This window comes from Harpegnathos saltator, unplaced genomic scaffold (assembly GCF_003227715.2).
Source record: "Harpegnathos saltator strain DR-91 unplaced genomic scaffold, Hsal_v8.6 scaffold63, whole genome shotgun sequence".
Taxonomy (NCBI): Eukaryota; Metazoa; Arthropoda; class Insecta; order Hymenoptera; family Formicidae; genus Harpegnathos; species Harpegnathos saltator.
In genome coordinates, this window is record NW_020230460.1 from 797,411 (window position 1) to 825,060 (window position 27,650).

The 27,650-nt window shown below is 54.2% G+C and overlaps 1 protein-coding gene across 2 annotated transcripts in view; it reads right to left on the minus strand.

Moving 5' to 3' along the window:
* The window catches only part of LOC105189610 (LIM/homeobox protein Lhx9), a 111,885-nt gene that overhangs the window by 27,578 nt on the left and 56,657 nt on the right, over positions 1-27,650 (minus strand). For both annotated transcript variants that reach the window (XM_011151837.3, XM_025304607.1), the window contains exons 2-3: positions 13,577-14,154; positions 9,015-9,223 (exon numbers count right to left, since the gene is read on the minus strand). In XM_011151837.3, the coding sequence (XP_011150139.2) occupies positions 9,015-9,223; positions 13,577-13,963 (596 nt within the window). In that variant the 5' untranslated portion in view covers positions 13,964-14,154. The remainder of the gene's footprint in view (positions 1-9,014; positions 9,224-13,576; positions 14,155-27,650) is intronic.

Consider the following 27,650-nt stretch of genomic DNA (forward strand, 5'->3'; position numbering starts at 1 on the left):
CTCCTGTTTTCTTTCCTCTGTCCTCCAGGACTTCTCGATCTCCCCCCCCCCTCTCTTGAGCCCTGCGATATCAAACCCACCGCGCACTCGCGCCGCGTTCCCGTCGCTCGGAGTTTTCGTCGTGTTCGATCGATTAATAAATCGGCCGCTCGACACACCGCGGACGGACAAGCCGGAAGCAAGCCGCGGGAGAGCTCGCCGTGGTCCTCCTCCTCCTCCTCCTCCTCCTCCTCCTCCTCCTCCTCCTCCTACGTTTATCCGTCCTCCGCTTCGATTCGGGCAACATCGTCGGATCACACGGCGGCCTGTTCAAATATCATTACTCTGGCCGAGTCAAACGCGAATATCGCGAGATCGCGCAAACATTTCGTGAATCAGCCTCTATCATCGCGTACGCGCCGCCGCCGCCGCCGCCGCCGCCGCCGCCAGCAGCAGCGTAACCACCTTCTGCGGTATTCTCTTAATTTCCCCCGTGAAATCGCTGTCAAGTTGAACGGATTAATTCCTCTCTATTTGCCGCGGCCATTCGTCCCCCGCTGCTCCCCCCGGCCCCGGGTCGCCCTCCCTCTCGTCCTCCCGCGTAATCTTGTCTGGGGAGGGGTTGTAACGAACGGTATTGATTTAATGACCGAATTATGCCTCGATTAAATCGCTCGCTCACTCGCTCGCTCACTCGCTCGCGAGCACCCTCGGCCGCGCATACGCGATCTTGACGCGAAATAATCCTCGTAATTCACCACGTCGGTATTCCCCCGGAAAAGGGCGGCCCGCGGGCTCTCGCGGGTTTCTTTAATTGCCGCCGCTCTGTACTTTTTTTATTGTCCGCGCGCGTATTGATAATAATATCGAGCGGTGGGCTAAATAAGCGCGTCGTCGTCGTCGTCGACGACGCCGCCGAGCTTTCATAGCGAGGGGCCGCTGTGTTCAATTAGACGGCGGCGCGTTATCGCGACGGCGACGACGAGGACGAGGACGACGATCACGGGGTTTCGAGCGAGTTGCAAGGAGCCGGACCTCGCGTATCACTCCGATAATCGTCGCCGCGACACTCGCCTCCTTCTGTCGGCCGGCCGCTCGTTAGCGCGCGACTCGCCCATGCAAACTGCAACCGGCCAACTTTCCCGCTGGCGAAAATTACAATAATTACGCGCGTCGCTGCCACGGAGCTGCGACGCCCGCGACACGCGATTCCGACTGTCGCGGCGCCCGCGCCGGCGCGATATTGCAATCTCCGCGGCGCCGAGGACTTTCGGAAGCGCGCGTGGGTGTGTATAAAATTTCAAATTTATCCCCGAGTGTACGAGAGTACACTCAAAGTTTGCCGGAGACCGCTGGAGGAGAGCGGCACGCGGCGCGCCGGGGGAGGGAAAAAAAGCAATCGATAGGATCGTTGAGAGCGCGCGCGGGGCGCGGGGCGCGGGGCGCGGCGGAAGGCACGGCGAGCGAGGGTTCAAGTCTCGCGGAGATCAAAGATATCCATAATTTTCCAACGTCCATTAACACTCCGACGGCGTGTCGGTCGGGATGGATAGTAAATGGCTCCCGCTTCGCGCGCGCGCGCGCGCACGCGTAAATCCTCTCTCGGAGCTCCTCGCGTTTCCGAAGCGGAGAGCTGCGCGACACGCGGAGGGTCGTCGTCTTAAATCATCAGCTGCGCTTAAGTCCCCCGGTCGCGCGTCTCGCGATACCCCGAGGGGTGGCTGGCTGCTCGCGCGACGAGGTTTCGAGAGCATTTTTGGGTGTCCGCTCGCGTGCGCGTTCGTCGAACTGAGGAATTACCAAGTTCGAGGAGCGGCAGCGCCGCCGCTGCTGACCAAGGGCGGGAAATTCCCGACTCGAGTCGCCGCGGTCGAAGCGGCCGGCGGCGGCGGCGGCGGCGGCGAGGTGGTGCGGGCGTTGGCGGAGGGTGGTGAAAATTTCAGCCCGGCGGTGACCCGAATTAAGCGTCTAATTGTAAAGGCGACATGTGTCGCGAGGGAGCCGCGGGCGGGAGGGGCGGCGGAGGGGAGGAGGGGAGGCCGGCGGCCGACGTGGGTAACGCGCGCGCGTAGGTCGCGCGGAGGTGAGAGAAGGTGAAGGCGGGGGTGAAGGTAGCAATTAACTTCTCCTCGCGAGATTAGAGCGAGATATTACGAGATATCGAGCGACTTAACGGCAACACGCGAGAGACTTCAAAGGCAGTAATAAACTGCCTCTAATGAACCCCTTATCGCCGCTGCTGCCGCGCCACCCGCCCGCCCACCCCCGTCGTGCGCTCCACGCTTCTCGCCTTCCGCCGACCCCTCCTTCACTCTCTCTCTCTCTCTCTCTCTCTCTCTCTCTCTCTCTCTCTCTCTCTTGCTTTCCCTCAGCACCTCCGGCGATCTACCGTCTCTTCGCCGTACGTGCCTTCCTCCCCTCGCCCGCCCGCCCGCCCGCTCGCTCGCTCGCTCGCGCTTGCGATGCGGGCTGAATCGAGCGCGGAAAATACGCCGTGTTCTCTTTCGCGCCCACGCGATCGAGAGAGGGCGCGCGGAGGGCCGTCTTTCTGTCGTTCTCCTGTTACTTCAGTGTTATCAACGTTACTACTGTTACCGCCGCTATTAATTTCGCCCTTCTATAACATCGCATTGTCGTTATTATCGATGCCGGCGAAATACGGCGTTTTATCACTCTCGCTCGCACGTTTCCTTTCTTATATCGTCTGTTGTGTCTCTCTCTCTCTCTCTCTCTCTCTCTCTCTCTCTCTCTCTCTCTTTCTATCCTTCAGTTTTCCAGCAGCTGTGGGCCGACGGTTATACCAGGAGCGGCAGCACATTGGCGTTACCGTTGATGGTTCCGTTCGAGTTTGGCTCGGATTCAATCAAAATCAAAAGGGACGACGATCCCGCTCGATCATCGACGAGGCGTTTCGCTCCTTTCGGAAAAGAGTCTCGCTGAGACTCGGAGAGCTCCGGGTCTGTGTCCCTCCTTCGTCGACGTCGACGTCGACGTCGACGTCGTCGTCGGTTCGTCGCGTCGCTTGTCGTCGCGGCGCTGCGCGACGTGGCGCGACGCGGCATGGCGCGTCGCCGGGCTCCGTCAAGCCCAATCATGTTGATTCAACAAAGTACCTACCTACCAAATTGCTGGAATTTGGTATTCGGCCAGAAAGATGGAGGGAGAAGGAGCCAGCGGAGCAAGCTAGAGAGGGCTGGAAGCCGTCTGATTGCACATCTAGGACAAACCAGCATCACGACGACGTCGCTCCAGCGGAAAGCCGAGCGATGATTGGCCGCTCTCTCTGTCATTCCCCTTTTCCTCGATCCCTTCAGCCCTCGTCGTCCGTACGCCCGAAACCCGATGGCGTTGGGGGCTGGGGGTGATTGGACGCATCTCGGTGATTGTGGCACCCACCATCCACCCCCGACTACGCGCGTTCTCTCTCTCTCTCTCTCTCTCTCTCCCTCTCTCTCCTCCGGCCCTCTCTCCTGCTCGCCCGCTTCCACTCCTTCCGTTTCGTCCTGGTCCACCGCGCCATCCCTCCCTCCTACACGGCTGTAAATCGAGTTTACCCTCTTGCCGTGGCTCAGCCCTTCAATCAAACTGATTGAAACATTCCTTGAATCCAAAAGAAACGAACCGCCATCCCTTCTCTCTCTCTCTCTCTCTCTCTCTCTCTCTCTCTCTCTCTCTCTCTCTCTCTCTCTCCTCTCTCTCTCTCTCTCTCTCTCTCTCTTCCCCTCACTCGCTCCAGCTCTCTCACTCTCGCCTCGCCCTCAGCCACCCCCTCGCCCAGGCTATCTTTCCGAGTCGCACCGCGCGCGCTATCCTCTCCATCCATCTGTCTATCCACTCTCTCTCCCTCTCCCTCTCTCTCTCTCTCTCTCGGCCCGTGCGGATATACATCCACCGTTCTCTTTTCGACGGAAGAGAGGAGGCGGCCGCGGCGGTCGCCTCCGCTCGCTCGCACGCGCGGGTGAGCGGGAGACACCCGATGGTGTTGCGAGACACAACCGGGTTGGTTTCAATTCCGGCAGTAGTTTGATTGTAAAGCTCCGCAGCGCGGGGTATAAAGCGCTTAGAGAGTGATATGATGCACTGAATGCGCGGCCGCGGAAGCGCGTGCCGTTGCCTCAAGTGGGGATCATAAGCGAGAGCCTGGCACACCGCGCGCGCACAGCCTCGCGGCCGCTGTCAAGCACGCGGCGACCGCTCGCTCGCTCGCGTATTTGTCCGCTAATTCTTCGCCCCCGGCGCGGCCGCGTCGCGGACGCGTTCTTTGTCTTCCCTTTCAGCCTCATTATCCTCGAATCATTGAGCGCCCACCTTCCCCCTTTCAAGCCTCTAATCCGTATCACCGACGCGAGACAATCTTGCCCTCTCGGGTCTCGATCTTCAGAGATAAACACGCGCGTTCGCGGCCTCTCTCTCTCTCCCTCTCCCTCCCTCTCTCTCTCTCTCTCTCTCTCTCCCCCTCTCTGTCTCTCTTTCTCGCGCCGCACGTCGATTCTCGCGTTTCGATATTCCTGCGTATTTTTTCTATATTCCTGTATTCTGTATTGTGTTCGTCTATTGTGTTATCACCAGGGCGTCCATGCCGGTTCTATCCCGCGCTATGCGCGCGGGTTCTGCAGTGTATTAATTTTTATACGCCCGAGGGGATGCTCCCCGCTAGAGCGTCTGGTAAATGAATCTTCCGCCCCATCTCTCTGTCCTTTTTCCTCGTGCTCTGATTTTCCGAAGGAGAGAAGTGGGCAGGCCGATGGCCATCGGGAGGTAGACGACGACGACGACGAGGACGACGACGACGTCGCTGGAGCCGTCCCGAGGAGGACGGAGGCGCCTCGTAGTCAAATATTGATACTAGGCCGGACCAAATCGCTCGACTATGCCAACAGATTAGGACGTACGTGCGCTACGGCCGAGTAATAGCAATCGCGCGATCAGGAAGGACGGAGCGAGTGAGCGAGCGAGCGAGCGAGCGAGCGAGCGACGAATCTCAAGTATACATCGACGACATCGCTGTACCGATGATCGTCGCGCGAACAATCGCACGGAACAATCGCGCAGGACCGCGCGCGGCTCTCTCGTTGCGCAATGACGCATTTTAGACAGTCGCCGCGCCATTACGAAATGTAAAAACGCAAGCAGCGCGCTCAACTGCGGCGCGAAATGCAAGAAATGTCACTCCGCGCGTTCGCTCGCTCTCTCTCTCTCTCTCTCTCTCTCTCTCTCACTCGTTCGCTAGCTCGCTCGCTCGCTCCTTCTCGCTCCCGCGCGTGCGCGAGCGCGCGGATATAACCGGTTGGCGGGGTAAAAAAAGGACTGACAGTTCCATTACCTCCGGTACGCGCGCGGCCGGGCCAGGTTGTGCCGATCTATTTCGGTGGGACTAACTAAGTTCAGCGTCTGTTTCTCATTAAATTGCGCTCTGACCTCGAATCCCTCTAAATTTGGAACGGCCACGCCGATTAGGTGCATATTCATCCGCGCGGGGCGCGCGGCCGCGGCCGTCGTCGGTAGTTTCGAATCGCGCTCGCTCGCCCGCTCGTCGTCGATGAGCGATATCGCAGTCAAGGATATTTGCGTGCGTGCGTGCGTGCGTGCGTGCGTATGTGCATGCGTGCGTGCGTGTGCGCGTTGCGTCGAGCGTAATACGGTAATCGTATCGAGATAAATTTCCAGTCCGCTCATTATCGGTGTAACGATATACTCTTATGCACGGAGAATATTCAATCGGACGAGCGGATGCAAATGCGAGAGATGCAAATTTCCCCGAGATAAGATCGCTCGTTAAATATAAACGTCGCGCGATTGTTTCTTTTCGTCCTTTTCCGGGCCCTCCGCGAGGCCCACGAATCGCGCGAGGCGCGCGTCGTTCTTTTCGCTCACTCCTCCCCGCATTCTCCCGCGTTCTACGGATTTTCGTTGTCTGGGTCTCTAAACCGCGCGCGCGATCCTGCGCCCCTCGTCTTGCACGTTCGCCAACGTCGCCGACGACGCGGAAGCGGCGCGCCGGAGGTATTAATCGGCCGAGATATTAAATAGAGAGACAGAGAGACAGACAGAGAGAGAGAGAGAGAGAGAGAGAGAGAGAGAGAGAGAGGGAGAGAGAGCGAGATAAAAAATTGAAAGGAAAAAGGAAGACTCAAAGGAGGAGGAGGAGGAGGGATGGCAAATACGAGCGCGAGATACGACGGCGGGGACTTCCTAGTCCGCGGTTATTTTGCACGGCAGGAATGTTGATTGCACGATATCGGGTCGGCAGGAATCCCAGCGCGCGCGCGGCGTAAACGAAGGCGCGAGCGCGCGGCCAAGTACCACGATAAATTAGCCGTAATGGCCGCACAATAACAGTATTTATTAATAATAACGAAGCGACGGGCGTTGTTATTAGTTCCAAGAAATTAGACGCCGGGCGCGATTCGCCCGGCGTGGCGCGCTTTTCCGCGCGCCTGCGTGCGCCCGCCGGCCGGTCAGCCGAGGATATTCGCGCGCTGCCGCGTCGCGCCGTGACGCATCTAATTTAATGGGAGCGATAATTTACAAGGTATTCGCGAGCGGCTATCGCTATCATTAACTCTTCGACGGCGATAAGCGGGCGATACGAAGCGAGGAAAGAAGCAGCGTGTTTCGTCGACTGCTCGTATCGCGCGACAACAACCGAGGACTCATCACCGAGAGAGATCCTGAGGACGCGCTTCTCTCTCTAGCCCCCGCCCTTCCCCTCGCGGCGGGGGCTCCCGAGAGCTCGACACTTATTTCGGTCTTTGCACACTCGCTGCGGAAACGCTTCTCGGCGGAGTTAATTAATCGCAGCCGCGGGCGGCTGCAGTTTCGCGTTCCCGACGAAACGAGGGGATACAAATGTATGTATTAGGAGCGTGATTTAGTTTTCACGGTTTTTTTTCCTCCAAAACTGATTTGTTTAAACAAGATAATGAACGAGTACGATAATCAAAATGTCTTCCTAATGTTTTCCACAACTGTTTTCCGGCAAGAACTCCGGCATGAATTCTGCGACTATTAAAAGATTCTTCTTTCGAGTTGATTCAAGGTTCAACAAATTTTCGTACTTGCCCGAAGTTCTAAAAGTGTGTATCCTCTAGAGCATGTTGCATCGACCGGAACAAATGACAATCGGATGGAGCAATGTCTGGAGAATACGCGGGGTGCGGTAAGACTTGCCATTTTAGCTCTCACAGCGTTTGCTTCACGAGGTCGAATATTGTCGTGAAGAAGAATCACTTTGCGTCGTTTACTCGCGATTGGTGATCGTTTCAATTTGTATAATTGTTGTCGATAGCGATCAGCGGTGACAGTTCACAGTACACAACATCTTCTTGATCCCACCAAACACACACACACAATACCTTTGAATCGCGAATATCGCGCCTCAAAGTGGGTGCTGCTGGTTCGCCTGGATCAACCCATGATTTTTTTGTCTGGGATATCGAAGTAGATCCATTTTCATTCCCAATAATAATTCGATACAAAAATCTCTTCAATTTTGTCCGACGATCAACGAAATGCAAATGTTCAGTCGGCTCGCAATGGCATTTTCCGATAATTCATGTGGGACCCATTTTCCTTCTTTGTCAATCTTTCCCATATCATGTAAACGTTTAGTAACTGTTGTGTAGTAACTGCACGATCAACATTTAATGCTCTGGCAAGCCCTGAACCGGATTATGCCGGATTTTCGTCCAATAATGTTCGCAAATCTGCATTTTCAAGCTCTTTTGCTTGTCCCGAGCGATCTTTGCCGTTAACATTGAAATCACCACTTTTGAATCGTCCAAACCAACATTCGCGTGTCTCAATTGATGGAGAATTACTATAAGTTTCTATCAGATTTCTAAGACCTTCAGCCGTTTTCTTCTGATTAAAAAACAAAAGCAACACGTGTCGAAAATGTTCTTCAGGAAACTTGATTTTTAAGATGGTATCAACACGATATTTTTACTGCGTCTATTGTCAGCAAGTGACTAAATATCGTGGATTCATATTAAAGCATTAAGAAACACTCGAGTAGAAATATTAACAGGGCTCTGGTAAGAGCCTGATTATTTTTCCCTAACATTAATCGGGCCCTAGTAAAGATAGAAAGACAAGGCAATATTAATAGAGCCTTATAAAGAAATATTTTTATTATTGCTTGAGCAAAAATATTCGTTCTTTTCATTCCAAGAAATTTAGATTGTAATTTCTTTATGTCTTTATAACCTTATTAATATGCAACAAGAATTTTTTATTTTAAATATATAGTTTTTAATTTTAACTTACTAACTTTTTTATTTTAAATATATAGCATACTTTATACAACAAAATATAGCATTCTTTACACATAAAAATTCTGCTACTGTTTCGATTAAAGTTTGCTGCATTTCAAAATGAAGGCAATACTAGAAAAATCCTCGGAAAAGACTAATGAATATGGCAACTAATAAAACTAATAAAATTTGTTTTTAATTGCGGTATAATTAGAAGATCTTTAAAAGAACCAGATAGAGTGTACCTACTAAAACAATACTAAAACAACACTAAATTATGACAATTTTATTACACGCTTCAGATCTTATTAATTTTCTATAACAAAACTTGATTTCGTACATCTAAAGCGTTCTTAAAAGATCCTCCTAAGGTCTACTACAGTTTTCCACGTTAAAGCGTTATTTCGTAAAACCTAAGGCATTCGAAAAAAATTCCTCTAAGGCCGTTTTCAGCTTTCCCCAAAGCAAAACCTCTCTAAAATCCAAGTATTTCGCAAAATCTAAGACATCCTTAAAAGATTCATCTCGGGGCCTGATGTGATAATAATGAGGCATCTCTCTTTAGGGCATCCTACTTTCGGCCTTATCGGGGCCTTATGCTTCATGAGGATGGCCCTGAGAACTCTTTGCTCGGGCAATAGCTCTGATTGGATCTGTCTTCGATAAAACTGACTTAGCCTCTCGCATAACCCTCAAAAGTAAGTCACACCCCTAATACATGGTATGGACGCACACACACACACACACACACACACTTTCTCTTTCTCTCTCGGCACTCACCGTCTGTAGTCGCTCTTGCAGAGGACCATGCCGCTTCTGGTGTAGCAGGACTGGCCGATCTCTGCCAATGCCGTGCCGCAATACGAGCACTTGAGGCAGGCATTGTGCCAGTACCGATCCATCGCCAGCAACAGCCATCTTTCCACTATTTGTAAGCCGCAGCCGGCGCACTGCTGAATACCCGTTGACGCGCTTGGGACTCCCTCTTGCTGCAACGCAAAATTTCATTACGTTCGGACAATTGTCTGACGCATCGGGGCGTGCGCGCGCGGGGGGGGGGGGCGGGGCGTCGTCTCTGTCGGCGTGTGGAGATTAGCAAACAGCGAGTTCGGCGGCGCGATCTCCTTCATCGCTCGCGAGATCGACCGCTCTTCGCCGCTCGCGACGTGCGGCGGCGGCGGACAATTACGCTCGCGAAAAGCGAGCGCAATTTCGCGAGCGATAGTACCGACGGCGATAAGGAGTATACAGCGTGTACTTTCGTAGGTCGCGTGCGCGAGCTGCGCTGTGTGCATGTGCGTGCGCACGTGTGGGAGCGCGAGTTGCGACACGCTTTTAGAAATCGCCTGCGCTCCGTTATAAATAGAAATTCAAGCATCGCGGTAATTAATGCGAAATAGAAAGTCATTAACGACCGCTAAATCATCACGGCGTCTTGAGCGCGCTCGCGCGCTTATTACGAATGCTCACTCGTGCGATTATGCAAACGCACGCAGGCGAACGTAACTCTTCGCTCGTCAGATTCACAAGTTACTCGCTAATTTCACCTCGCGCAGTGTTGCTCAATACCGAGTTACCGCCGACATCCCGATTCGCCGTTAAATCCGCGCAAACGAGCGCGCGCGTTCGCGATGCGCGATTCCCTCGCCGCTCGCGACAGCGAGTCGGTCGAAAAAACTCGACGCGATGCGGAATAAGCGACTTCCTCGGATCGAGCTCCGTCTCGATATTGTTTGCGCGACTGGTCGTCGTCCTCCCGCCGGCTCGCGCGCCCGTGGAAGACGAGACCAAGAGAGAGAGAGAGAGAGAGAGAGAGAGAGGGAGAGAGAGAGAGGGAGAGAGAGAGAGAGAGAGAGAGAGAGAGAGAAAGAGAGCGTACGCAGAGCGATCGAAGGAAAATGAGCACGCGTGAGCGAAACGGAATCCAAACGCCTCGAGATTCCGATTTTCCTCCGTCGACAATAACCGAGCTCTTGTCTCGCGTCCGTCGTCGCGCACGTGTGCGAGCGAGCGCACCACCGCCGGCCCGCATCCGACGATCGGCTCGAGTTCAGGATAAAAGGACGAAGACTGAGTTGACGAGAGAGGGCGAGATGTAATTCTAATTCGCGGCAGCCGATCCTCCCCCGTTCCCCACCGGTGCTCCTTCTGCGCCGCTTTTTCTCCCTCCCTCTCTCTCTCTCCCTTTCATTGTATTATATTATATTCACTCATTGCGACCATACGCATAACTTGTGCAAACGTTCTTTTTCTTCCCCCGTATATATATTTTTCATATTTTTTTTATTTTTTTTTCTGTTTCTCTTTATTTTCTGCATATCTCTTTCTTTTTCCAAGGCAAGAATATCAAGATTACATCTGTAACTGTTGTATTCTTTATGGGGTTTTCAACTCCGGGGTAAAAAGAAATAACTCTAACTTTAATTCTCTCTCTCTCTCTCTCTCTCTCTCTCCTTCGCCGTCGCGCGTATTTATACACGCTTATCAGCCGTCTATCGATACCGGATAATCCCGCGATGCAGCATCACACGCGGCCGATAATGCACGCGCGTGCAGTTATGCGACTAGTCGGACACGGTACGTTACGCACAGCAGCAGCAGCAGCAGCAGCAGTAGCAGCAGCAGCAACAGCAGCAGCAGCAACACGCTCGTCTTGCCGACTCGCGCCGCGAATAGAATGCGAACGAACGCGTTAATTGCCGCGTCGGCGAGCGCGCGCGCGCGCGGAAAATCTCGAGCGAGCGCTTACTTTGATTTCCGTCTTGATGTCGGGGAAGCACTTGATCTGATTCATCCGCGACGTGATCGTGCTGTAGTGGTGCGTATGTACCTCCATGATGCACTACACTTGGTGCGTACGTGTGTGTGTATGTGTGTGTGTGTGTGTGTGTGTGTGTGTGTGTGTGCGTGTGTGTGTGTGCGTGCGCGCGCGCGCGCGCGCGTGTCCTTCTTCGCGGAGCGATAAAGGAAGATAAAGAGAGGAGGAGGAAAGACGTCGAAAACACAATCTCGGAATCACTCGGCCAATGATATCACTCGGCCTCGAACGACAAGTTCCCGTTGCGGGCACACTCACTTTCCCCCACCGCGACTCGCGGGATTTCAAGGATCAGCTTCTCCTCGAATTTGCGCGTCTCCGCGTGGGACCATGGAGATACCACGATGGCCGGCCCCGTTTACACGGTACGGCGAGCAACGGGCCTCGCACGCACAACGGCACAGCTCGCCTGCGATTTCGGCGACGCGTTTCCCCGCGCTGTACAGTCATGGAGCGCGTCCACGAGGAAAGCAAGCGAGCAAGCGAGCGGACAGACTCAACGAAACGGAGCGCGGTCGAGACCCAACTGGCTAGTGCTGCGGGCCCCCCGAATGCCTCGCGGGCCTGCGGGTTCAGGTACCTTGTGGTGCTCGGGTGGGGAGGGTAGGTGGGGGATAAAAAAGCAGGCCTAGAAAGGACCTAACCAACGCTGAAGGGGAATGCGAGAGCAGGATGGAATGAGGGATCCGTGCGGCGAAGGAAGGGGGCCCCCGAGTGGGTCGAGAGGGGAGGTGAACGGAGGACCCACTACTCGCGTGTGCTAGAGAGAGACAGAGACGGAGAGAGGGAGAGAGAGAGAGAGAGAGGAGAGAGAGAGAGAGAGAGAGCCAGCCAGCCAGCGGCATGGTTGGGGAAGAGAAGGGGCAGCGGGATGCAGGGGCCTTTCCATAGCATCAGTCGAGAGAAAAAGAGAATGGGAAGGAGACGAAGAGCGAGGAGAAGGTGCGAGGGAGGGGTGTATATTCTGGGACAAGTTCCCTAAGTACGACGGAGTCGTACAATGTTGTGCCGAGAGCGAGAGCCGAGGTGAATTTTCGGAGGTGCGACCCGAAAATCTAGACGCGCGCGATGAGCAACAAAGGAGGGGAAGGAGTAAAGAGGAGATTAAAAAAGAATACGCTAAGGAAAAAAGTGGAGCGCGGAAAGTCGCGGAGGATTGTGAGCGAAAGAGGATTTTTGAGACGACAAAGCCGCGCGGACGAACGGAAACACAGCGTCCAAAATGACGGAGGGATACGGAGACGAGGAGAAGGTTCTTCGTGAGTGCGACGAAGGCAGACGAGGCAACGAGCTCGAGTGGGACAGAGAGAGAGAGAGAGAGAGAGAGAGAGAGAGAGAGACGAGGAAGAGAAGCAGCGACGGAGACGGAATAACGAAAAGAGAAGGGCCGGTAAAGAGGCAAAGGGGAAGGGCGACGGGAGAGCGAGGGAGAAGGTGCTGGCGCGAGACAGAAAGCGAGAGAGCAAAAGAGGACAGCATAAGAAAGAACGACGAAAGGACAGAAATCCGGAGGCTCGCCAGAGTGTCGGACGATACGTGTTTCGAGGTTCCGAATATTCGATGAATTAAGGCGGACAATCGGAGCATCTAATCGTCCGAAGCTCCGGCAGGAAGAACGAGAGAGCAGGAGGGAAGGGAGGGGGAATACACGAGACGACGGTACAATGGCGGAAAGTAATAATCGAACGGGCCCGGGAACGAGCGACGCTTTGAGAGCGCGAGTCCCGGGGAATGCGAGGTTTTAGAAATTAGGGATTTTGTCGACGACCACCGTTCCCGAAGAAACGGAGGAAGCAGAAGAAGAGTCCGCTGAGAGACGGTCAACAGAAGAGGGCCATTAGAAGCGACGAAACCCGGGATCCGGGGAAGCGAGCGGTTGAGGAGCGGAGAGAAAGAGAGCGAGGGAGAGAGGGAGAGAGAGAGAGAGAGAGAGAGAGAGAGAGAGAGAGAGAGAGAACGCATGCGATGGGAGGGAGGGAGCACAACCGAGGGCGCAGTCGGGTAAAGGTTCAGGCAGAAGGATGCGAGAGAGGGAACCGCGCCGGGCCCCTCCGCCCCTATTCAATTATATTTCTCCATCATAAATGCCTATATTGTTACGTTTGTCAATGGCGAGGTAAGTGAGGGTCGGTGGACGGATAATGCCCGCTGAATTGCAGCCTGTGACCCCCACGTTATGGCGTTTCTGGGCCCTTTGTGACGGACGCGCGAGGGGCCCGAGATATCTCTCTCTCTCTCTCTCTCTCTCTCTCTCTCTCTCTCTCTCTCTCTCTCTCTCTCTCTCTCTCTCTCTCTCTCTCTCTGAAAGACCCTCTTCTCTTCGCGTCGTTGAAGAGAGAGAGTAAGAGAGAAACACCTGTATCTCTCTCTCCTCTATACCGCTTTATTCGATCGCGCGAGAATTTCGGATAGTTCATAACTCAAAAGTAAAGACGCGTCTCTCTCTCTCTCTCTCTCTCTCTCTCTCTCTCTTTCTCAACGCGAAAAAGTCCACGACACACTCGTCGCACAACGATCCACTCACCTTGATCGTACAGTTGTTGTTGTGATTCACCGGTTGGTACGCCGGGTGGCCCGGCATGTGCGGGTGGGGGTGTCCAGGGAGATGTGGGTGATCCGGCATCATGCCTCCACCACCGTGATGATGCCCATTGCTGCCCATGCCTTGTCCAGGTTGCAGGGCGGCATAGGGGGTTGCGGGATCACCGGCACCGGCAGCGTGCGGGGGCGAGTGGGGGCTGGGTAGGTCGGGGGTGGTCGTGGTGCCGCCACCGCCGCCACCGCCGCCGCCGCCGCCGCCGCCGGTCCCATACGCGTGATGCGGCCCACCGGGCCCGCTGTGATGCGGACTGCTCGAGAGCGAAGGGTGGTGGGGGTAGCCTGCGGAGTGGCCTGGATGGTGGGGGTTCATGCCAGCGGTTAGCGCGCTCGCCAGTTTGCTGAGTGAGCGGGTGGGCTCGGGGAGCCCACCGTCAGCTTTCCGACACGAAATAGGTTGAGAAGCGCCCCTGCGTTGCGCTAGTTCTTTCTGATACGGGAGCTGGAAACGCTGCCCGCCACTGGGCCTGTTCTGCTGCTGCTGCTGCTGCTGCTGCTGGGACTCTGCAACAAGAAGGCAAGAGAGTGTTTTTCAGCAGGCTGCGTGATTCCTCGAGTCAATATGCGTATATCTGGCCGCGGTCTCGGCAGGGCGCGCGATCGGCCGCAGCCGAGTCGATAATGAGCCGCCCGGCGATAAGTCAAACTCTTCGAAACGTTGCTTCGTCGCAATTAGTACCGCGGAGCAACATTATCTCCATGTTTTTCCCCTCTCGCGAGCGGTATCGCGCATTGCCCGAGCCCGCTCGTAAAGTCGAGTACTTTATCGCCTCGTGGCGCGTAGCCCCGATAAGTCCACGCTAGTTGCTGTGTTAGTGGTAGTGGTGCGCTTATGACAGCGCGCGCGCTACTAGTAACGGCGAACCGAATGCAAATGCCGCGTGGAAACGTCGTCGAGTCCGCGGGAGGATATATTAGAATTCGTGAAACGCCCTGACCTGTGTCCTTTGTCGAGCGGGCCCATGAAAGCGCCGAGTGTGAGACCTGCGCGCACTCGCGCGCTCGCGCGCAGCACGCCCACCTTAATTAACAATAATCGTCCTTCCCGCTACGGCTCAGCGGGTGCCGATTCGAACGTTCCGTTCGGAACTTGTGTCTTTTTGTCCCGCGGCGCGTAACGAGCGCCCTTTCTTCGGCGGGGCTTTAAGGGCGAATACGCTAACGGCACGGAAAGACCCGACGACGACCCTCCGTGGTTTTCTCTTCTATAGACAGAACGGACGAACGAACGAACGAACGACCGACTGACCGACCAACCGACCCGTTATGTGCGCGCACATAATGAATAATGAGTAACGAAGGCGTAATTAGAACGATGATCGATGGTGAATTACTCCCTCCCTCCCTCCTTCCTCCCCTTTCTCCTCTCTCTCTCTCTCTCTCTCTCTCTCGACTACGCGATGACGACGTGGTATCAGAGAATTCGCTCGTTACCCGCGAATGTTCGCGCGCATCGCTCGTCTCGGTGTGTATGCGCGCACGAGTGCGCACGCACTCGCGTGCGTACGTGTGTGTGTGCGTGCGTGCGTGCGTGCGCGCGCGCGCGGGGAAAGTAAAAATGTCGCGACCTCCTCGGTGGGAGAAAGTAATTAGCGCACGGGCGCGCTGGAGCATATATTATTCCACGATGCGGAGCGCACATCGGTACATCGGAACACACTCAGCCTCTTAATACGTATTTAATTAAGTACGCCGAGGTAGAGAGCGAGATAGAGAGCGAGTTAGAGAGAGAGAGAGATAGAGAGAGAGAGAGAGAGAGAGAGAGAGAGAGAGAGAGAGAGAGAGAGAGTGTAGGTGGACGGCTGGCGCGAGGCGGGGGCCGACGGGGGAGTTTATAGTGGATATCAGTATGGGCAACCATAACTCTCTCGCGCCTCCGCCGGCGAGAGCAGCGTGCCACTTATACGAGCACCTACCGCGATGGAATTTCATCCTCGCCGTTACCACATAAATCTCCGGCGCATTAATGCCCTTACGGGCCGCTCTCGGCCGCGTTTCTGCGCTCTGCCGGTCGCTTCTTCACACACGCTGACCGGCCGGCCGATTCTTCCTTCGCCGCCGCGCCGGATGGCGGACCGCGGCTTAGCGCCACCTCGCGACATCGCTGGACCGTGACCGACGACGACGACGACGGGAAGGAGCGACGAGCGCGGGTCACCTCGTGCAGAAACTGCGAGGAGAAGACGCTCTCGCTCGCGCACGTCGTCACACTTGTGTATGCGGAGATCTCCGCGGCGCGGGATCGATATCGGCGGGCTCGAGTATCGATCGCACGCGCGCCGGCGGCGTAGAGGGAGGGGAGGGGAGGGGGGGGAGAGAAGAGACGTGTCGATTTGAGCCGCGGGCCGATGCTCCCTGTCGCGTTCGTTATCGGCGTGCTCCCACGCGTTTACGGGGTCTGACCTCTCCGGAGACGCTGCGCCGCGCCGGCTCGTCGCGGAAGCGCGCGATAGCCGAACGATAACAAGATGATAACAAGGGAATACACCGGTAATTACCGGAATGATAATGACGAGGAGAACGACGGAGACGCCCGGGTGGGGGAAGACGGTGGACGAGGAGGAAGTGGTGATGGTGATGGTGGTGGTAGTGGTGGTGGTGGCAGTGGCGATAGTGAAGCGGGCGCGCGAGAGAGAGAGACAGAGAGAGAGAGGGGGGGGAGGAAGAGGAGGAAGAAGGGGAGGGCGATCGGCTGCGATAGGGATAATTAACGATCGCAATCGTACGAAAATGAGGACAGGGCGAGTGCGACGACGACGATAACGAGCGGTCCAGCGATCTTATTAGCGATAAGCGTCGATAACGAGGGCGCCCCGTTCTATACGACAGCGAGCGGAAAGAAAGTCAGCCTAAGGATTAATGGCGGCGACCCCCGGCCGGCGGGGGAGGAACGTTACATTCCGACGGATTATAGGAGCGAGCGACCCACCCTGTTGCGGCTCTGCCCTTTCGAGCGTCCGTCGCGGCTTCAAGGCCGGCCACGAGGCTATTATTTCAAGTGTGATTGAGTACAAACGCGACGCGACGCGATTTTCAAGCCGCGGCTTTGGGGCGGACGAGGGGGGGGGGTGAGGTTAGGGTGACATTAAAAACGGATCGATATGTAGACGGAGTTGCCGATCGCTTTCAACAATCCGGCCGATGTATACGGGAAATAATTGCGGCACTCTGAGGAGGAACGTAGTCGGAAAGCGGAAAGCGGGAGCGACGAGAAAGAACAGCAGCAGAGACGACGAGGGGCGGCGGTGGAGGAGGAGGAGGAGGAGGAGGAGGGGACGCGTACAACCCTCTCCGCTATCGGGGAGAATCTCCCTCGATTCGTCGCGGTTTACAGCGCCCGCATCCGGATTGAATTTAAATATTTCTTGGGCTGACGAACTCTTTCGCGAATTGCCGCCGGCTCGTAAAAGTCCCCCCCCGCCCCCGCCCCCGCAGCCTGCTTAGCCGCGCGATCGCATCGTCGGGAAGTGCTGTTTCATTGGGATCGGCGGTATTATGAAATCGTTGGGCGTTGTCTTAAGGACCAATAAAACCGGCCAGGCACGGACGAGGGGGGGATTAGTCGGCGTGGGCCCCCCGCGAAATTAATATCGGCGCTATGGTTTCATTGCGAGCGAGACGAGAGAGGGAGAGGGAGAGAGAGAGAGAGAGAGAGAGAGAGAGAGAGAGAGAGAGAGAGAGAGAGAGAGAGAGAGAGAGAGAGAGAGAGAGCGCGAGAGAGAGAGAAAGACGTAAACTCGTTCCGCGCGCGCGTCTTTACGAGCGAGCAGCGTATAGACGCAGCTCGATGCTTTCGGGAACCCGGGCCCGAAATAAGGGATAATGTCCTGGTGAGAGACGTGGATCGAACGGTACTCGAGGTCGGGGTACTGCGGCAGTGTCCTCGACTCCGTTGAGGTTAGGGTGTGCGTGCGTGCGTGCGTGCGTGCGTGCGTGCGTGCGTGCGTGCGTGCGTGCGTGCGTGCGTGTGTGTGTGTGTGAGCGCGCGAGGCAGGCAGCGCGCGCGACTCAACAATTTGATAGTCTCTGCCGATAATTTCCATCTCGACGAGGGCTCCTCCCACGACGGCGAGGCCTTTGTCTCGAAGAAGGCGCGAAGAAGTGTCTTTACGAAAAAAATGTAACTTCAAGCTCGAATTGTTCCGGAACGCTCGTTTGATTCTCCCCGTCGAATACTGGGATCCTCTCCCCCCCGCCGCCGACGAGGAGAACAGAAATCGCCAAACGCGCCACTTTAATGGAACTCTTAAATCATCACTTTGAAAACACTCCTTTATCAGAAGCTCGCGCGTTAAAAGGGATCCGATGAGCTCTCTCTTCGGAACTACTCGATCTTGATCGCCGGGCGCGAGGTTAGCATCTCGTGCATCCAAAGCGCGATTTTCGCGCTGTTCATCGCGCCGCCGGGGCTCTTTTTACAAATGTAACGGCAACCGCGCTCAAAGAGTAGCTGCAACTCTAATCGGGAACTATCCGATTGTAAAGTCGGCCCGGCAACTTTGCGCACGCACACGACTACTGATCGGCGATCGATCGCGGAACGCGGCAACTCGGAAGAACGGAGCTGAGGAGCGCGCTCTCTCTCTCTCTCTCTCTCTCTCGGCGCGTTACATCGCGAGGTTCTCCCTAGACTCGGTCGAAAAGCGCGCGCGCGAGCATCTCTCCAGAGATACGCCGCAAACGATTTCGTTTATTAGCGCGTTCTCTCCTCCGCGAGACGGCAGCGCGCCGCAAAGTGCGACTCCGATTATTGCTAATAAAAAATACGACGCCGCGCCGAGAGCAAAGTCTCAAAGAGACCTGCGGTAATGACAGCCGAGACTCGGAGGAGCTGCGCTCCTCTCGCAGGCTTTCCGTCTTGCAATAACGCGCTACGCGGAAGGCGGCCGGCCTCGGGAAGGATTCTCCCGCATTGCAGTCCGCTCGGCGACAATAAAATGGAGTATTTGTATCTCGTAATAAACCTTCGAGCGGCGTAATGGACGCCCTCTCGCGCCCACCGAGTATCGAAACGCGTTCCTGAGGAACCGACGCGTCGGACTCGAGCCGGGCGAGAAAGTGGAAACAAAAAAGAGAGCGAGCGAGAATGAGAAAGAGAGAGAGAGCCCTAAGACGGTGATGATCACTCCGCAATCGCGGGGGAATGTCGGGAGAAGTTTACGCCCGGCATTCCTGGGAATTCATCGCGAATATTTACAACTGCTAATTCGTTTAATTAGTTGCGCCGTGACGCCCCTCGGATAAAGGTCCACGGCTCGCTCTCGTCCCGCCCGGACGTCTTACTCTCCCGGAGAAATGAAATGAATTTCCGGGCCCGTCCGTTCCCGCTCCGCCGCGCCGCTTCCTATTTTGCACAACGAGAAATTCCGCGCAGCTCGCGCGGCGCGTCCCGCGTCCCGACGTGATCCTCCCCGTTTTCGAGAATATCAAATGTCTCGGATTATTGGCCCCGGTCCCGATAGCAAACCGGGAAAAGGAACAGAGCGAGAGAAAAAAAAACCATGGTCATTCCCGGAGGGCGCGCCCGCGGCCAGCCGGGGAATCGATGCGGGGAATGTAATGATAAGTTCAGGACCAGTAATCACCGAGCGAGCGAGAGAGAGAGAGAGAGAGCGAAGGGGGGGGGGCGGGACAGCGACTGGAAGACACTGAAAATAATCTAATTATTAGCGGGGACGATTATAGTGATTAAGCGCGTCGCGGCGGCCTCTTCCCTGTTTGCCACGCACGGCCCACCTATTATAAGTGTATGCTAGGAGGGCGCACAAATGAAAAGGCGAGCGAGCGAGAGTCTCTCCTCTTCGGGGAACGGCCGAAGGAGAGGAAACAACGAGGGACCCACGAGGGGACCACGCAATTACCGAGGAATCCAGACGAAGGAAGAAAGCGGCTTTCTTCCATGTGTATCGGCCGTGCGTTGAATTCGTTTTGGCCGGCCGGCGCTGCGCGCTAGAAAAATGTCGAAATCCTGCGCGTAGAGCCTATCCCGCTCCTCCCCCCCTCCCTCCCTCTCCCTCCTGTGTCCCTGCGAAACTATCGGGTTGAAGACTCGCAGCGATACATTGCTCCTTCTTAACGCACAAAGACATCCGGGAGACGTCGTTGTTTCGCGGGGACGTCATTTTAGACGTCTCTGAAACGCTAAAAATCGCACGGCGATTATTGTATTCACCTTTAGGGTGCTATTCAGAGACTACGTGGGAAACCGTAATAATCCTACTTCAGCCCAGGCTTGGCCCTTAGATAGCCTCTACCCATGGATTAACGATAAACTGAGGCTACGTTATTCGGCGACATTTTGTCGAAATGGTTTCGAAATTTCGTATCCGGCCTGAGAAAGTTAAATCCTTCGGGCGATATTCATAGAAGGATCTTGTATTCCTTATAATCGTCTTAAATTCATCTTCAGATACTTCGCAGCCAGTGAAATGCAATCCCCAGGAAATTGTCAAAGCGCGACTTTTGAGACTCGTGTTTACATCTTGAGACCCTTTTTTTTCATCTATGATAAAATTATTCTCAATGGATACGTCAAATAAAGTGCAGCAAAGTAGGAAGGCTAATCGGACCACAGAGGAGAAAAGTTTCCTGACAGATTTCTACGAACAAGGTCAGGTGAAAATATTGAGAGGAAATTTTTAATGATGTCGATGAATATGTCAAGACATATATACAAGGTGTCCGATTTTAATTGTGCATCCCGATTAACATTGCAGAAAGCGGTCGGATGAGAAAAATGTCTTGGACAAATTTGATGACTTTGAAATTTCCAAAAGTCAACAAGTTAACAAAAGTTAGGCACACTATTGTAACAACATATTCTCGAGACCAAATAGAGGAAAAAAGTCTAGCGTCACTTTTTCTCCCGACAAGTAGTTACCGAGATATCGTAAGCTAAATCTTGAGAAGTTACCAAGATTTTCTGAAATGTTTAAAAAAATATTAGACAAATGAAAGAATGAAATTCAGACAAAAGTTTCCCAAATTAATCGGTAGAAAAAGGTGATGTGATAAAAAAATGGGGCTTCCATTTAAGAGAAATGATAGAATCAGTGAATATCTCGAAAGTGGCGCAATCTGCAAACAAAATGATATATCACTGTCTCATGTCCCTTTTCAAACCGAATAACTTTTGTCTGAAACATTTCTTCATACGACCACTTTCCGCGATGTTAATCGGAGTGCACGATTAAAATGGGACACCCTGTATACGCCTGTAGCGGTTAAAAGGTTAAACCAACCTTAGACTACCCGCACAGGTAGTTTAAATTTAAGCTGGGTTTAACACAAGACTAAATCATAAAAAGGTGTCTCTGAATACGAATGTCATTAGTAGTATCTTCTTATACTATTGTTAGACTCCGACCGAACCAAGCTCGTTTCGCCTCTGAATAGCACGCTTAGTGCCTCCATAAGACAAATATTACGGGGATATAATTATAATTATATTTTGCGGATTACAGAGGACACGTCACGTAATTTGTCTCTGCCTAACCTATTTAGCGCACTCTTATTTTACTTGCGTGTTAAGAGCTTGACTGAGAGCACTGAGAGCGGACCCTGATGTCGATAATGGGGGAGGGGAGGCGGGCGGTTAGTAAAATTGTAAATACAACAATGCTGTAGCTTTGAGATTTTTTATAATCATTAATAGCAAGCAACAGCGGACATTGTATATAACAAAAATCGGACAATTTGGATGCGGTGAATCCTAGACATAAAAATTTGATTCACGGACTCCTGTGTTAATTCACGCTCGTCGGCCTGTATCATTTTACCTAAATTTTTGTAACGGATCTAGCAAGACTGGTTTCTTTTAATTTGGAAGAGGGAGGGGGGGGGAGGAATTTAATTTAATTTAACCCCAAAACCCCCCTTAGAACCCGCCAGTGACCGAGAGGATTCTCACGCGCGCATTTGCGAGCCGGCGGAGTTGGCGCAACGAGACGGGCGCAGGAGTCGGGGCCGAGGACGCGCGGCGCGCGATCCTTGCTGAGGAGGGAACGCGCGACAGGCGACCGCGGCGTGTCGTCGGAGAACCGAAGGAATCGCGCACTGCTCGTCGCAGCGGTCGGAGCAGCGGAGATCCGCGTGGCGCGAAAGTAACAAGCTGCCAACGCGGGATTATTTATGGAGGACGCGGGGAGGGGGGAGGGTAGGGGGGAAAGGCGGGCCGTCGAGGGTCGAAGTGCTGGCCGAGGTATCGGCCGATGTACGTTGGCTGCGCCTTCCCATTCCGTAGCGGCGTGAATAACAATTTGAAACTTTGCGTTTAACGGCTCGCTCGCATGCGCGGATGCACTTTTGTTGTACCCGCCGATCGCTCTTCCTGCTCCTCCTCCCCCTCCTGCTGCCGCCGGCCGGCGCCGTCGCTGCTCGCGGATCGATCTCTCGTCATCGAGGCCGCCGCCGCCACCGGCGCGCCGCGCGCGCGAGGATTAAATTGTTCTCTCAGACGAGCGCGCGCGCGCGCGCGCGGATATCCCGCGCATTGTCGGTCGCCGACATACGTACGTAAGTTTTACGGGTCATTACTGAGACTCGACTATAGGAATAACACCGCCGTCCTCGTCCTCCGGGGTTGCGCAGTTGATGCACGCCCCTCGCAGGAGCCGGCACAACTACCGGCGCGGCGGCGGCGGCGACACGGGAGGCATGCGAGAGCCGCAGTGCGCAATAAAATTAGCGTCTATCGGTCAAGGTAAGTGCGGCGCGCATTAGACAAGGTGGTCGGCAGGGCGAGCGGCAGGAGGGAGATCAGGAAACGTCAGAAGGGGGCGGGTGTGGTGGAAGCGGTGGAAGCCTAATTGGCCGAAATTAGCAAGTTTAGTCATTAGCGGAGTTTCCGGCGGTGGCGGCGGCAGCGGCGGCGGCGGCGGCGGCGGGTTCACTTGACTCCACTTCCTGGGAAAGGAAGGACGGAAGGAAGGTGTGTACAGCCGCCATCGGTCGCCCACCTACACGTCGGTTCTCCTCCCCCCCTCTCTCTCTCTCTCTTGCCTTTTCTCCGTTTCTCCGGCTACCGCGTTTCGGGCGGACGACTGCAGCAGCAGTTCGTTCCTCGTAGCTTTTCGCGCTCGGATAACCGTGTCCTCTTCGCCGCACGGATATATGAAATAAATCCGCCCCGGAGGGTCGCTCAGCGCGGGGGGGGGGAGGGGGGCGAAGGAGGCCTCCGTGCAGCGCGCGGGCTTATCGCGCGCGATCGCGCGCGGCCGGCGAGCGAAAAGTTGCTCGCACGGGAGGATCGATGACCCACTCGAACGCCTCTCCCGCGGGTAATACGCTTTAAATACGGCGCGTCAAGGCGCTGTGATATCGCGCCGGCTGGCAAGGTGCAGACCGCAGGATTCCGATGGAAACAGTTATTTGCGGTTATCTCTCCGCGGCCGACGACGCCTCTCTATAACGCACTCGTGCGGGATCGCTTAACGACACTTACGGTACTCCTGCGCCGGGTATCGCGCGATTTCTCGCTTCGATACCCCGCGCGCGATGTTATCTCTCGCTCAATCTCTCTCGTTTCTCGGCCGCGCCGAGACGCGTCGTCCGTCCGTCCGTCCGTCGTCCGTCCGTGCGTGCGAAGTTTAAAGCGCTTTTTCGCGTCGGCACTTTCGGCCCGAGGTCGGCGAATCGTTACTGCGGATCAACAGGACGCGTCGAGCTTGCGCGTTATCAGCGAGTCCGAGCGAGAGGACGAGACTGAGAGGCAGAAAGAAAGAAAGAGAGAGAGAGAGAAAGAGAGGGGGAGGGAGAACGGGGAAATAGCGGGACGGGCAAGACGAGCGGAGGAGGAGGAGGAGGAGAAGAAGGAGAAGGGAAAAGCGGCCGTCCGCTCGTCCGTCCGCAGAGGGCCACGAGGCAATTACAAAATTGCAAAAATTAACCATAAAACCCGACCGGCATACCGTGCGCTACCATAAAAGCTAGCCGGACGGCCGGCTGGCCGACCAATCGGCGCATATTTTTGGCGTTTACGACCAATCGCGTGGCTACGCTGAGAACGTTGTACGAGCGCGCGCGAGCGAGCGAGCGAGAGAGAGAGAGAGAGAGAGACAGAGAGAGAGAGAGAGAGAGAGCGCGGGCGGATTCTCCCGCGGAAAGAAAATTGCACGGCGATTTTGCAGCGCCATTCGAAATGCCGCTGTAAAATGTGTCTGCCTCCCACCGACTGCCCTCCTCCTTTCGCATCGCCACGGCCGCCCCCCTTCCCTTCGTAAACCTTCGGTCCCCTCGCGCGAGTATGAATCCGTCAGTCGGAGCGACGCCGGGGAATCCGCGTTAAATCATACTTCCCATATTGCGCGAAAGCCGAGCGGCTAGCGGCGATCGGCTGGATTCTCCGTGCGTCGCGCGACGATAGTTTCCTCGTACTTTGCGAAAACGCGATTATCAGCCGGGACCGTCTCGCTCGATTTCGTCGGAGATCGCGCGTCAAATACCGCTAATCGCCGTTCCCGTTTTATCCGCGTACGGGGAATTAATAACGCTCGTATGAGCGCGCGCGAGCGAGCGAGCGAGTGAGCGAGCGCGAGGGAAAGGGAGAAAAAGAGAGGGAGAGAAAGTGCGCGCGCGCGCGCTTCGCCCAATTAAGCAGTCCGATTTTTCGATAATCTGCGGCCACGTGTTGCGCCGCGATAATTATTTCTACCGACGACGCGGCAATATTGCGCTCGCGCCCGCGCCGCAATTATTTATCGACGTTTCGTACACCGACTCTCTCTCTCTCTCTCTCTCTCTCTCTCTCTCTCTCTCTCTCTCTCTCTCTCTCTCTCTCGTGTAATGCGCCGACGACACGTGCGCTGGTGGTGGTGCGCACCAAAGGTGGACCTCGCGCACGGACGTTTGGAAAAAAATTCCATTTTTCCCGTCGGCCCATTCAGACTCCGTGTATAATCCGTCGTAAGCGTGCTCGATAAATGTCTTACGGCTGAAATTCCACTTGAAAAGCGGCCCGACAGCCGAGTCTCTCGAATTCGAGTGACTTTTCATTCGGCCCCGGCCGGGGCGAGTGTTTCTACTCGGAGCGAAGAGCCGAGCGACGAGTATCTCCGTACGAAATCGAACAATCCTATCTGATTGTACTCCATCGTACTCGTCGCGACAAGTTCACTGTAATCGATTGCGAAACACTCGCTCGCTCCGCTGTATTCCGAATTAATTTACCTAACACCTTCTGATAACATTTTTGTGTCAATCGAGTTCTTGATATATCCCGAGCAAAAAATTGTTAGGGCCAACCTCATGAAACATGAGGCCCCGATAAGACTGAAAGTAAGACGCCATAAAAAAGGATGCCTCGTTATTCAGGCCACATCAGGCTCCGAGATGGATCTTTTAGAAGGATATCTTAGATTTCACGAAATAAGATTTTGATAAAGAAAACTGATGAGAGCCTTAGAAGGATTTCTCAGGAATGTCTTAGATTTAATAAATAAGAGGGATTGAGAGGGAAAACTGATAAGGACCATGGAAGAAATGTCTTAGATTTTACGAAATAACGTTTTAACATGGGAAACTGATGTGGGCCTTAGAAGGATATTTTAAGGATGCTTGAGATATATAAAATCAAGTTTTATCATAGAAAATTAATAAGATCTGAAGCGCGTAATAAAATTGTCACAATTTAGTATTGTTTTAGTAAGTACGCCCTATTTGGTTCTTTTAAAGAATTTTTAATTACACCGCAATTAGAAACAAATTTTATTAATTTTATTAGTTACCATATTCGTTAGTCTCTTCCAAGGATTTTTTCTAGTATTGCCTTCGTTTTGAAATGCAGCAAACTTTAATCAAAACAGTAGCAGGATTTTTATGTGTAAAGAATGCTATATTTTATTGTAAAGTATGCTATACTTTTAAAATAACAAATTCTTGTTGTATACTAACAAAGTTATAAAGAAATAAAAAAATTACAGTCAAAATTTCCTGGAATGAAATGAACGATTATTTTTACTCAAGCAATAATAAAAATATTTCCTTATAAAGCCCTATTAATATTGTCTTGTTACCGTCTTGGACCCCGTTAAATCATTTGTAGGGCCCTTGTCTTTCTATCCCTACCACGGCCCGATTAATGTTAGGGAAAAATAATCAGGCCTCCACCAGAGCCCTATTAATTTTTCTACTCGGGATCACAGACGTAAAAAATAGGGAAATGAATCTTAGAACAAATTAAAGACTTTAGGCTGGTGCTTACAAGCATCGACAACGCAAAAAGAAGGCTCACACGAAGGACACACGAGAGTTTATACAGAATGGTACTTTCGAGTACCGTCATGACATAAAGGGTTAAGAATCCTGAGAGAATACGCGTCCTGGCGACGCGACGCCGAGAGATCGACGGCTCGTCCGCCGTCGCCGCGGGCGCGAATTTCGCTCGTTCGCACATGGAGATTTCACCGCGAGAAACTCCGAGTGGGGTCGCGCGAACAAAGCTGCCGCCCCCCTCCCCGTCTGCCATACTTCGGACTCGCGCGGTGATCGGAAGGACAGGAAATCGCGCTTGCACAAATTGCGAGACAAACGCAACGCACCCCCCCCCCGCCTCGGCTCGCGGCTCTCTTTCTCCCGCATGTTCGCGGGGCGTTTTTGATGAGCGCATTAATTCCATTTGGAATTCGGATGAATGCATTAATTCCCTCCTGACCCCGTTGTATAAAATGCGCACCCTACGAATCAACAATGCCAGCCGGCCGAGCCGCGGCATACGTTATATTCTCACGCATCCGCACACACACGCGCATGCGAGAGCGCGCACGAGCGTGTGTGCGTGTGTGTATGTGTGCGCGAGCGCGCGCACGCGCCCGTTGGGCATCAGCTGCCGTACGAGGGCCCTTAATTATTCTATTAAACAGGCCGCGGTCTTATTGTAATGCGTGCGCGCCTGTGCGTGTGTGTGCTTGGCGCGCGTGCGCACACGCGCGCGCGCGCGCATGTGTGTGTGTGTGTGTGTGTGTATGTGTGTGTGCGCGAGCCCTGAATGGAACCATAAATTTATTGTGTCGAAGAGGAGATTGCCGGGGCCGAAGAAAGCTGTTTGGCGCAATTGAATGCGAGTTGCGGTATTGTGCGCCCGAATCGAACCCCGCTAGATCAATTCGTCCGGATGCTCTTTTTTCATTCCGCGTGCGTGTATCGCGCGCCACACCGATCGATCGGTCGATCGACCCGCGAGACGTCGCCCGAGGAGGACACACTCTCCCTCTCTACCTTTCTATTTTTCTCCGTCTCTCTCTCTCTCTCTCTCTCTCTCTCTCTCTCTCTCTCTCTCTCTCTCTCTCTCTCTCTCTCTCTCTCTCTCTCTCTCTCTCGCTCTCTCTTTCGATCTATACGTGTGTGTCTATATGTGTGCGTGTCTGCGGCTTATTAATTCCCTCGGAAACGAGTGTATCGCGATGCGCGCGCGCTCTCGGCCGTGCGGCGTCGTAATTTTCGTCCTCGCGTACGTACCAGCGGCGGCTATCGCACGAGAGGCCGAGAGAGCTTCGCGAACTGTAAATGCTAATTTATTAGCGTTATGCGGCTCTCCCCCTCCCCTCACCCCCCGCGCGCATACGTATACAAGCGAGCGAGCGAGCGAGCGCGCGCGGAGAGGGATTCGGATTAAAGTCAGGAGAGACGATTACATCTCGCCGACAGCGGTGCGTATTTCCATCCCATCGGGGGAAACTTTATAATAGCCGGTTGAGAATCTCCCAAAAATCCGTCCAATCCAATCTCGGATCCGCGTCCGAACTCCGGAAGCTCGCGCGTGCTCGCGAGCGCGCGCTTGCCCATTGCGGCGAGAGAGAAAGAGAGAGTGGGAAAGTGAAAAAAAGAGTGGGAAAGAGAAAAAAATAAAACGCGGGACAATTTGCACGAGCGCGGGTGTTTTGGAAAATCCCGTCGGGGATCCACCCGGTATATCCACTCCGCCCGATTCCCCGCCCGTAAAGTAATGATTTCAATTTCGCGAGATCGCCGCCACCAGCTACTACCAGCAGCAAGGGTGCCCCGCG